Source organism: Paralichthys olivaceus, chromosome 16 (genome assembly GCF_024713975.1).
Source record: "Paralichthys olivaceus isolate ysfri-2021 chromosome 16, ASM2471397v2, whole genome shotgun sequence".
In the NCBI taxonomy this organism is placed as follows: domain Eukaryota; kingdom Metazoa; phylum Chordata; class Actinopteri; order Pleuronectiformes; family Paralichthyidae; genus Paralichthys; species Paralichthys olivaceus.
This window is the reverse complement of record NC_091108.1, coordinates 16,964,142-16,976,507: the sequence shown is the minus strand read 5'-3', so window position 1 is coordinate 16,976,507 and position 12,366 is coordinate 16,964,142. Positions and strand designations below refer to the sequence as shown.

The 12,366-nt window shown below is 39.8% G+C and overlaps 1 protein-coding gene across 2 annotated transcripts; it reads left to right on the top strand.

Annotated features, from left to right (window-relative positions):
* The first annotated feature begins 246 nt into the window (after nt 1-246).
* LOC109642649 (annexin A13-like) lies at nt 247-8,503 on the top strand. 2 transcript variants are annotated; one of them, XM_020107541.2, is made up of 11 exons: nt 247-412; nt 1,062-1,137; nt 2,018-2,112; nt 2,200-2,367; nt 3,107-3,140; nt 3,903-3,982; nt 4,462-4,530; nt 5,932-6,033; nt 6,134-6,209; nt 6,295-6,407; nt 7,317-8,503. In XM_020107541.2, the coding sequence occupies exons 1-11, from the start codon at nt 398-400 to the stop codon at nt 7,434-7,436; spliced, it is 948 nt and encodes a 315-aa protein (XP_019963100.1). In that variant the 5' UTR covers nt 247-397; the 3' UTR covers nt 7,437-8,503. The 2 variants fall into 2 exon arrangements, with proteins under 2 accessions (XP_019963100.1, XP_019963091.1); XM_020107532.2 differs by having other exon boundaries at nt 255-412; nt 2,197-2,367.
* The last annotated feature ends 3,863 nt before the right edge of the window (nt 8,504-12,366 follow it).

The following is a 12,366-nucleotide window of genomic DNA, read 5'->3' as shown; positions in this document are numbered from 1 at the left end:
TTCACATGAATGTAGTAGAGTAGAGTAGTATGCCATTTAAACTACTTAAATGAGAAGTACCTTGAAATTATAATCTAATTAAGTTGTTAACTAATGAAGTTCAGTGTTTGATTAAATCACTGGTCACATGTATACTAACAACTAATGATATGATCAATAACACAGCAGCTAGTGCAGGCAGTCACACAGCCCCTCCTCCTCCAGCTCCCAGCTCCAGCCTGCTTTGGTTATGGGCAGTAGTGACGTCATCGCTGCAGCAACGGACAGGGCTGAGTCCCAGCACGAGAGACACACGCATCAGCTGCAGACACAGCACAGCACAGCACGGCATCAAAGCACATAACACTCAGCGTTCATCTGTCTCCCCTCACAACTCTGAAGATCAGTCTGCAACATCATGGGCAACGTACAGGTGAGGAAACGTTATTGTTTATTTACTTGTTACAACTTCTACTGGTAAAATTTATTCTAAATTAGTTTTTACTGTATTGCATGGATGGAGTAGGTGTGATACTTCTCATATACTGTAACAGTGCTGTAAGTTTTCATCCAACACCAGAAATGTCATAATCAACAGTGGCAATGTCAATAAAAGTCCACACCCTCACAGTGTAAACATGTATGATTTCCTGTTGAGTCACTGTCTGATCTGTTTGTTCAGGGAACAGACGTGGCGCAGTTAGGTTGAGCAGGGGAAGTAATCCCTGCTGTCAGGCCGGTGAGGCAGCAGCAGCAGCAGCAGCAGAGAGAGGAATTTCTGAGAGGAAGTGCTGATCAATAAGGCCGCATTGTGTTAAATGAAGGGTGGGTGAGGAGAGGAGGCTGCTGCTGCTGCTGCTGCTGCCCCATGACTCAGCAAACACTCAGGCTGCACCCTTTTCCAGCAGGAAAATATAAAAACAAGAATCTTTCCAGTCCTCAGTCGCAAACTTGTAGCTTTATGCATGTGTATATTTTAAATTCGTTTTATTCTGCTTTACTTTGAGTAGTTTAGATTTTGCTGCTTTGAATGATACATATTTGCTCACATTGAATTATACTGTCACTTTTTATTCCCCCAGCCCACCATCGTCCCCTGTGAGGACTTTGATGTCACAGCTGATATCAAGGCGATCAGAAAAGCATGTAAAGGTTTAGGTAGGTGCATGTGATGTTTGTCTCATTCCTCTGTCAGTCATTGTGAAATATGCTCTTTTTCTTCAGTCGCATCTTCAAACAGTTGTTGATCACAATTAGCGGTGACTATTTATGCAGTTGTTCATATTTTCGAAATAAAGAAGCAACCCACTGATGTTAAAACAATGTTGATTTATCTTAATGCTGCACTCCACCAAGAATGATCATCGGAATTGAACATTGTTTGATGAGAGAATGATATAAGAAGATAAATGTTGATTCTCTGGAGTGCTCACTGAGTGAGTTACCCTCCGGATTGAAAGGATATTACTGCGTGCAACACTATCATACTCCATCCAGTTGTTTTATTGTTGGGCGGTGGCTAGCACTGTCCCCTCACAGCAAAAACATTCCTGCTCTGAATCTTGGTTTGAATCCTGGTTCAGCCGGGGTCTTTCTGTGTGGAGACTGCCCCGTGTCTGGTCCTCCTGCTTCCCCCCACAGTCCAAAGACCATGTAGATTGGGCTTTGGGTAACTGAAGACTCTAAAGTGAATGTAGGTGGGGATGTGAGAGCCGTTGATGTCTCTGTGTGTCAGCCCTGCGATACACTGGTGACCGGTCTGGGGTGTATCCTGCCTCTCACCCAATATCAGCTGGGATTGTCTCCAGCTCCCCCCTCGATAATAAGTGGTATAGATAATGGTTGATGTTTTATTGCAAATAACATTTAAAAAGCCATTTCCAATTCATAAAATGTTTTAATAAAAGCTCTGTGTAGGTTTAGGATATGTTGGATGCTCTTTAGGTGTCTAGTACTAGTGTAATATTAATATAATGGTTGAGCATTCTTATTGTGTTTGATGATTATGATGACCACCCTCCTGATGTCTCCTCTCCAGGCACTGATGAAGAAGCCATCATCCAAATCCTGGCCAATCGTTCTGCAGCTCAGCGTGTGGAGATTAAACAGGCCTACTTTGAAAAGTATGATGACGTAAGTAGCTCCCTCTCTCTCCTACCTGTACACGTGGCAGTGTGCAGCAATGTTGTCTTAGTGTCCACCTCTGTGTTTGCTCAGGAGTTGGAGGAGGTGCTGAAGAAGGAACTGACAGGCAGTTTTGAGAAGGCCATCATCGCCATGTTGGAGCCTCCTCACATTTACTTCGCCAGGGAGCTGAGGAAGGCCATGAAGGGGGCGGGTACGGATGAGGCCGTGTTGGTAGAGATCCTGTGCACGGCCACCAATCAGGTTTGTCAGCATGTGATACTGTTGGCTGTGCAGTGTGTTTCTATTTTCATCAGTTTAACTCATCCAAGCCCCCTACACACCTACAGGCCTCCCACTGGTTTCACCTCTGTTGCCTCCATCAGCTGAGGGACATTAAAACAACTGTGTGGGTGCGAACTGGCTTTAAAATATATCAGATACACCACTTGCTTATTTTAGAGCCTGTTTTCAGGATACATAACAAGTCATATTAATTTAGAGTCACTGTAAGAATGTGCAGGAGAAGCATCTTTATGAAGATTATGTGATGACTTCCACTCTCTTACTTATTTTATATCACCTTCGTTCATGTCCCTGATGTAAAACAGATGTTAATCCTGCGTTAATGTGAATGTGTTATTTTACTGGCTGCTCAGGGGCAGCGTAAAAGAGTAGAAGCAGAATTTAGCTCCTGAGCTGCTTTAGTATTTTCATCATTCATCATTATTTATTGCCCTCCTTTCGACTATCAGAGGTTTAACCACCGAAAAAATGAAGATGGGATAAGAGATAAGATCAGCGAGACCAAACCAAAACAAAAAATTGGGCCATCGAAACCAAAACACTGAGCTAAAAGGTGTTAGAATCCTCTGTGGATTTGCTACTACGAGCTTACCACTGTCAAACTACACATAGTCACGTCATCCATTTCTAATATCAAAGTTGGATTTTAAAAATATAAGTAACTTTACTGTGAGTCTCATCTTCCTTTTCCCTTCAGGACATTGGGAGCTACAAAGAGGCGTATGCCCAGGGTGAGCTTCCACACTGACGCATGCTTGAATATCATAACATGTTCCTCTCACATGGGAAACTGTGGTCATGTAACCCATGGAACTGGCAATATTTGTTTGTCTGTTTGGGCGTATCACTTTTGTGAATAGTTCTTAAATGCCACAGCACTCCCTTCTGGCAAGATGTTGTAACTGCAAATCAAAACATTTAATTAAATCAATAAAAGAAACTGTAGAACATAGACAGAATAGACAATATGAAGCCTGACCTATCAATTGTTTAAGATTCAGTCTTTGGGTTAGCTCAACATGGTGCTATGCTGCTTTAACATGCAGCAATTTCCAGTTTGCTGTCCTCCGTAGTGTGAAATGTTTTAAAACTGGAGAATTGACTGAGGTCGGTCATTTAAATTGATATAAAAACCCATAATATTGGGCTGCACTGCATTGAATATCATTAAATCAACAGTGTATTATAAAGAGGTGTTTTTATAATACACTGTTGGAATAACAGGAATATGTTTATATTAAAGGTCAATTTGAACGACTATTCAAGATAAATATTTTCAATCAAGGTGTGGAGCAACATCAGAAAAGGCTGATGTGGTTTTACTGTGATGAGGAAATCCCTGTTTCCTCTTTAATGAAAATGCCATATAACTTCTTCCTCAGCATGTCCAACCTTGTGTGTACTTTTTCAAATAATGTCTTTCCTTTTTCCGAATAAATTTGTAACATTAAAAATCACTTTTATTGTATTGTTTACTGTCCTGTTGTACACAGTGGAAGAGCGCGACCTGGAGGTAGACATTGAGGATGATACCAGTGGGGATGTGAGGAATCTGTTGATGTCACTGCTGCAGGTAAACAGCTCGTCTGATTTAAACAAGGAACATACATATAACATTTCTATGGGTTGTTATGAGAGAACCGTAGCCATAAAGTATTTCTAACCATTACTCATGCTGGGATTCGCCCACTGGGACATTCGATACACATCACATCTTTGTTTGATGCTGCTTTGGCCCCTGTGCCATCAAGCGCTCCCACCCTTCTCTGCTTCCCCTCTCTTTTCCTTCCTGCTGGAAGAAAAGACAAACACAGTGTGACTCATGCACAGCGACGTCTACCCAAGGAGCTGCCGCTTCAATGGCCTTCAAGTATTTCCCATTAATGTGGCGCAGATGATTGTTATCCCATTAAATGCCTGCGATTATTTTTGCAATCTATCTCTTTGACCTTGACTTCACTCACTGAAGGTTTTCCCTCACATTCTCACATGCACTTCCACCCTCCTCCTCACTCTCTCTCTCTTCTCCTATGTCCCCGTCTGTCTCTGCAGGCGAGCAGGGATGAAGGCTATGAGGTGGACGAGGATTTAGCCGAACAGGATGCCGCATCTTTGTTCGAGGTAAAGTTCTCAAGTGAAATCTGTGCTGAAAAATTAAAGCCCTTGTTCACTGTTTGCTTTTTAAATCACACGATGACATTTGCAAGTTAATGTGATCCTGGATTTTGATGTCAAAGCATGTGAGCCCGGGGTGACTTGTAAATCTCTCGAGTGCAGGCGTGATTGAATCAAAGCTTGTTCTTGTAATAATGTGGCTTAGATTATTGCACAGGGCTGTGAGGAAATGTGGGGCAGTAATATTGTAAAAAACAAATGTGTGCAGAGATAATGATACTACATGGTGTGCTTCTCTCTAAGTGGATCATTTACACTGCTAAACTGACATGATTAACAAATATTTCCAGCCATAATGATGCAACAGTTATGGAAGTACAAGTGTTATTGCTGCTCAGCCCACCTGCCTCTTATCTGTGGAACGTAAAAAAGAAACTGAAAATCTGGAAGAACATTTAATAGCTGGAGAGGTTTTTCACAGCAACCATTTTGACATGAACTAGACACAAGTGTTACTAATCACATGGACCCCTCATCACTGTCATCACTAACACCTGTGTTCTCCTCCGTCAAAATGGCTGCCCTGAAAAATGTCCGTTGCCACTGGCATCACTCACTTACACTATATACTCCACTGTATAGTGAGTTCACCATTTTGTAGTGGTTACTGAATGTTTATTGTTTAGTGTATGTATAGTGCACTCATTGTTTCCCATAATGCATCATGAAAAATAGGGTCCAAAGTTCACTAACTGAGCAATATATACCATCATGCTTTGTGCTTGAGGTGGGCAACAGTGACAGCCCGACCAGTCTTTCAATGGCTGCTGAACACTAGAGGATTTTCAACACTTGGCCGATTTTACTGTGGGATTTTCAATGTTGTCACACGTCACATTCCTGCAACAATGACGTCATAGTTTCTAAAGTGTCCTTTTTCTTCTTGATTGATTGATTTTTTTTTAATCTGGAGGAACGCTTAATTAAATTTAAAGTTGTTTAATACTCTTGGTTTCATTTATTTGTCTATGTTGTTTATACTTAAAGTGCAATGTGTGATAATGACTTGATAAATTAAATCAATCAATCATTCAGCTCAAATAAGCACTGTTTGTAGCTATAGCCTCAAGGGGGTGCCAACATGACTTTGGACTCAATAGTAAAGTTTTATAACATAATTTGCTATGATAACTACTCACTGTGCTCCAGTATCTGACAGGAATAATGACTAAATGTATGAAAGATTATGAGAGAATTATCCTTTAACAAATTATTCCTCATTTCATCAAATGAGGCAAATTATCATAGGTTTAATTGGTAATATTGAGGATTTCAATTAAAGTGAAACATCTAACACTGAGAACATATATCACCTGATGCCTTCATTCATGTTTGTGTTCATGACAGGCAGGAGAAGGAAGGTTTGGCACAGACGAGTCTACTTTTACCTTCATCCTGACACACAGGAACTACATGCAGCTTCAGGCCACATTTAAGATCTATGAGTCTGTGAGTATTGACCTCTCACAAGTACAGTCTGCTTTTGTACCATTTTTTCTTAGTCTTTTTTTAATAATGATTTTAATATGATATATTTTTATTGTTTCAGCTTTCGGGGACAGACATTTTGGACACCATTGATTCTGAGGCCACAGGGACCCTCAAGGACTGCTACATCACACTGGGTACGTTTTGGACAGAATCACAAGCCAATGAAAATCTATTACTTCTTGTCATAACACAATCCACCTCTGTGTGTGTGGTTTACAGTGAGGTGTGCTAAGAACCCACAGCTGTATTTTGCTCGACGCCTTAATGCTGCCATGAAGGGACTCGGCACTGATGAGGACACACTCATTCGCCTCATTGTAGGCCGCTCTGAGGTAAGTGTTGTTGGACTCCACTCTGTTTCTGTTATATAGTTGGGAGGAAAATTTTATTCCATAAGTGCCACAAGCAGTTAAGTTCACAGCTCGTCTAGCCTCCACTAAAAAATTTTCATTTTCAGATGAACTGAAGTACTGACAGTTCAACCGTCAACAGTTGCTAAATTGTTTGCTCATTATGGAAACTGTTGGGGTTCTCTATAATTTTTAAGGTCATGACCGTAAATTGGCTTGACATAATGTATGTTATGGTTTGGCGTGTACAAATAAAATTGAATCAAACATGAGCCAAGGTGCACCATCTTAAAGGTTCAAGGGGATTTATTGGCAGAGATGTATTGTGTATTTTTTGTAAGCAATCACCTGAAACTGATCGTTGTGTTGTTTTATATCTAAACGAGAAGAGCCTCCTCTTCCATAGAGTCTGCCATGTTGCTGCACCATGTTTCTGCTGTAGGCCAGAATGCACATGCAAATTACTTTTCCCAGTTCACATTGCCCTAACGTCACCGTATTGCTTCTACATTCACGGAAAGGGAGGGTGAGGCGGGGAGCATTCCATTGGGTGCAATATGCAACTTGACCGCTAGATGCCACTAAATCCCATAGACAGTGACAGGACCTACTTACCAAAGAAAATGAATGGAATAAACAGTTTTAGACATAAAGTATAGTTTAAAGTCAAAATCAATAAAACAGATAAATCCATTATAATTAGTGTACTTTTAATATTTTAAAATGTACAAGGTATAATTCACAACTGGTGAAGTGATTTCCTGTTTCCTATAATTCATTTTAGAAGAATATGTGGATTATAGTGGAGCATTACAAAATACAGTCTAAAGACATAAATGGACAATGACAGCGTGTTTGTGGTGACAGCAGTGTTATGTTGTTCACCCACAGATTGACCTGGAGACAGTTAAGGACATGTACCTGGAGAAGTACGACGTCACCCTGAAAGAAGCCCTGGATTCAGAGTGTGGCGGAGATTTCAAACGCCTCCTCATTGAGATCCTGCACTAAACTCTTCTCATCTACCTCCTACAGGCCTTATTTAACCTCTACTTACACTTTCTTCTCACTCCTCTTTCTTCCACTACATTCACTCAATCACTTTGCAGACTTCTTTCTTTCTGTCTATCATATTACAGCTGTTTTCGTCTGTCTCTTCACTCTTAGAGTCAGTTGTCTTTGCAGCATGGACCAAAACCAACTCCTTATTGTATGTTACAGTGTTGGGCAGAGTTTTGCTAAGACCATTACACTCCGTGAAATTCCTTACTGATATAATCCAGTATACAAGAGAAGTGCAATGAATGTTTGTGTAATTTACATATAACTTGTGCAGCCAAAAATACATTATTGTATTTATTCCAATTGACGTCATTTATTCACAATCAGCAGCTTTACACTCTTTGAATGTCAGCGTTGTTTCCAGCATTTGAAGCTTAGTCCAAAGCACTAAACGTAAAGAGGCTGGTGCTGCATCCTCTTACTTATCACTTTACTCATCTCTGTCATCATTTTTGTTCACATCACTTCTATTTGCTTCAAAGATGCCTTTGTAGCCATGCAATTTCCTTTCTGCTACAACACTCAACACTCAAGTGCCGAATTATCACATTTGATCTCTGATATCTGAAAACATGAGACAATAATACATGATGATGTTATCACCGATAGTGTGAGTTTTTTGTAGTCACATCCCCAAAGGCTATGTGGGGTTTTAACCATTTGTAGTCTTATTTTTAATTACAGCTCACATGCTGCCTTCTTCTCACATTTGTACACACTATTAAACCGTTGCCTTTGTCCTGTTGTCACTACATTTACTTTAGGTTTCAGTCATATACTAGTAAACTCTTATGAAAACATGGTGCATTTAAGATATTAGATGATAATAATATTGAACATGAATTAACCCTTTAAGTATCCAATCACAGTACTCACCCTCTCTGTATTCATATAATGTATCTGAATTAATGTCATTTAAAATCAAGATTGCAGTTATCTAAAATAACTTATTGTTATCATATAAATAAATTAATAAAATGTGTCGTGATACTTATTTTAGCTTCACCAAACGTGAACTGTGTTGTTCTCTTTATTTCTTGTAGGGGGCAGTGTTGTACCACCTGGAATATTGTGTGCTGCTTTTTAGGGAAACAAAAGGTATTGGATTGGGATCATAGTGAAATGATATGATGCACATATAAAATCTATCAATCATATCTTGTGACTAATAACTCAACAGAAATTGTATTTTAAATCTGCGCCAAAACATTTTGAACTTTCTTCCATGCACAGAAAGTGAGGAACATCTCTGGGTGACTTGAAGACAGATACAGGGAGAGAAAAGTTCAAAACAAGTGAGAACTGTTTCCAGATGCAGGAGCAGACACTTTCTCATTTTCCTTCTTACTCCTACTCTTTTTTTTCCTCTCCATCCTCCATCTACATCTTTCTCTCTTTCTGCGGCTCTGATTGTGAGGTAGCTCCAATAACAAGGGCAACGGTGGGAGTACACCTGCCTCCTGCACATTCCTGCTACCTGTATATGCAGTCTGTGCACCATATGCAGCCCAGTTCTTCATCCACCTCACGCTCCACTCACACTCTGGCAACATGTCTGCCCCTCTGTCATGCCGCTTAATACACCTATAAACTGCAACATGAACTTTTTTTTAAATGCTGTGGAGGATCGGTGTGTATCTGTGGCCTATTTTGAAAGATATTACCCTGAACCATCCACAATGTGATTTAAAACTTATAGTACAGCTTCAATTGTTACCTCTTTCAAAGACCTTATGTCCAGTAGCAAAAACTACTGGATGGATTATCTTAAAACTTGGTGGAGGATTTGGTATGGGTCAGGCAAGAGCCAATACAATTTTGGTGTGGATCTGGTAACGGAGGCGAATCAAATAATTTTTTTTCACTTTAATATCACAAGATTTAAAATTTCTGTTGATTCTCAGCAAATAATTCATGTTTTTTTATTAAATTAATCATGCATGTTTAGGGTGCTGATATTATACGGATTATTATAGATTATTATAAAGATTATGAGTGTGTGAAATTTGTTGCACATGAAAAATACAAATCCAGTTCTAGTGAATTTGAATGTGGTTTCTCTATAGGCACTGTACTGTGATTCTAGTTGTCCATGGCTTCATAGCTTGACTAAATACTAAATAAACATACATATCAGCCTCAACAATACAACCAGTTAACCTACCTGTTTCAATGTTGTGGCTCATCGGTGTACTATATAAGACAACGTTGTATGTTCAGGTTTCAATGAGTGTTTGAACACACATGTGAGAGGTGAGAGACACATCTGAGAAACATTTGTCTGAACATATTGTAGCTTTTGGAAAAGAAAACACTCCCGGCCCTCCCAAAGAATTCAGACTACCTATAACCTTTTCACTTTTCTGACCCTCCTCTCTCACTGAAAGGTTTTGCTTGGTCCACTCAACATCAACATGACTTCACTGACTTGTGAATTAAATTGTCATTCTTCATTTAAAAGATAGCACAGGGTTTTAGTTTTTAGTTTTACAGCATTAAATGTCAGTTCTGTTTAGGTGTGGATCCAGGGCCTGGGCCAGGGGGGCCTTGGTCTCAGCTGTAATCTATTTTTTAAAATACATTGTATTATGTGTGCCCTCACTTAAAACTATAGACCTTGTTTTTTCCTAACAGTAAACAAGGAATGACTTAAATGTGCACCATACTGACTCAGGAATTGATCATATAATCTGTATAAATTTAGGCCCCTTTGTGTAAAAATCAGAGATCCGCTTCTGCTTCTGTTGTATTATAGAGGCTGTGGAAATTGACAGTGAATACTAAATTAGATTCTGAAAGCCACATCATAACGTCTCTAATCGTAGGATATGTCAACATACAAACACCCATATGTACCAACTCGGCATATTCATGCAACGTGTTTGTCTCTCCCTCCATCTGTACCCTATTACCCTCGTGTCAATGTGGTGGGCCAGACAGATGGAGCTCCACTCTCTATACCGTGGGGCTTGGACCTTTTCCTCAAGCATTTATCATCCACCATAACTCACCCAGCCACACAGCTGTCAACGTGGAGATGGTTTCAGTTTCTCTCATGATAAGATTTCTCTCTGTTCTCGCCTGTCAACTCAGGTAGGGTTTCGTCTTTGGTCTTCTGTCTAGTTCTGTCTAGTTTTTGATACAGATCATACAGAAGATTAAGGCTTAAGACATAAATTCTGCTGCAAGTTCTTTATTCATATAGCAACGGTCTGAACTTGAGGGAGTTAGTCGACTGAAGTGGGAAACTATCATGTCGGCACTCTTTTGATCCCTGATACTCCATGCGAGCGCCTTCAAGACACAAACCTGTATATTAATGGCACTAATCTGCTAAAAGTCAGGATTTATTGAATCATATATTGCACACACTAACCTGGAGGTCATGACTTCAAAGGCTGAAATAATAACATTAACTGGTCTACTGGTTTTCATAGAACATATGCCTAAAATCGCAGTTTGCTTTTTGATCTTGTGCCAGCACTCAGAATAAGAGGGTTTCTGGTGGAAGTGCGTAGGAAGGCCATCAGGAGGTTAACTACCCAGCTGATTTAATTTTGACTGTTTAAATTCATGATAAAGGACCTCTGTTCTTTTACATGTAATGGGAAACACCTGGCAGCTTCTGCCAAGAGCAAACATCAGTTGAGGATCCACATCTGAGTGAAGCATGTAGGGAAAAGCTCATTAAAAGATTATTGCATGCAAGATTACCAGTTTCCTCAGACTTTCAGTTGAAACATGTTAATGGCTGCCACTACTAAAACACACATGTGAGTAGTACTTTTGTCCTAATAACTTTTTTAAATGCTAGTGCTGGTGAATGGTATTAAAACATGATAATAGCAGTTGCATAGGTACATGGGGTCGTACATATACTCACTTTTTAACCACACACTCGCCTAGACATCCCATGGTGTAGGAAATGTAAATGTCAAAATATTGCCTATACATAATAATCATAATAATATTAATCTTCAGTAGAAAGTGTTAAAGGTAGAAGGTTGCCTCTGGAGGGCGCTTCAGGGGTTCTCAGACCATATAGAACTTCCAGAGTTGCATGATGTACACAATAAACATAGAAAAACTCCACGAGGTTACTTTACTACTAAAATATATATATTCAAAGTTTCTCCGTAAATGGTTCTCTCTTCGTCTATTACAGCTTGTCTTCAAAACTATCGATGTTGCTGCTGATTATAGACATTTAGGGATGGAGCAGATTGCAGTGTAGGTCATAAACCTTGCCTCCTCCATGTTAGTCGATGGGACATGGGACTAAAAAATCCTCAAATATTATTTTTTCTCACACTGATGTTTGTTCAAGTGCTGAGATTTACTGTATCAGCATGGCCTCGCTATCATGCCTCTATCCTCCGATCGCTAGTGCAATGACTCTGACTCCACATCAAAGGTGGTGATGTTCGTGTCCAGGATATTTTTTGCTTCATTTCTGAATAGTGGGAGCGAGTGGACACATGTCGTCCATCTTCATTTACAGTCTATGCTGCTGACATGCCTCTGTCGTGTCTCCATACTGCCTCTAGACTGCCCCCTTCTGTTCTTGAGCATATCACATCTTGCATTATATTGATTTCTGAGGATGTGCACAACCAATAGTCCAAATGGAAAAAAGATACTCAAGGCAGCCATCATGTGCAGGCAATTCCGTAGTTGAAAGCATGTGTTTTCCTGACCGAAGACTCATAAAAAGAATTCAAGTCACTCAAGTATCTCAGGAATGTCATTTAAACAGCAATGTCAAACAGTTATTACTGTTACTAACAATAGCCACTATACAATAAACTACTATGAGACAAATAAAGCTGTAAGAGGTAAAAACCCTGAAAGTGATAAAATAAGTATTGGTATGTTTTGT

Excerpts from the sequence above, each read along its gene's own strand:
- LOC109642649 (XM_020107532.2), top strand. Across the intron at positions 1,138-2,017 it reads AAAAGCATGTAAAGGTTTAG|GCACTGATGAAGAAGCCATC; the intron begins GTAGGTGCATGT and ends TCTCCTCTCCAG. Across the intron at positions 3,983-4,461 it reads TGTTGATGTCACTGCTGCAG|GCGAGCAGGGATGAAGGCTA; the intron begins GTAAACAGCTCG and ends CTGTCTCTGCAG.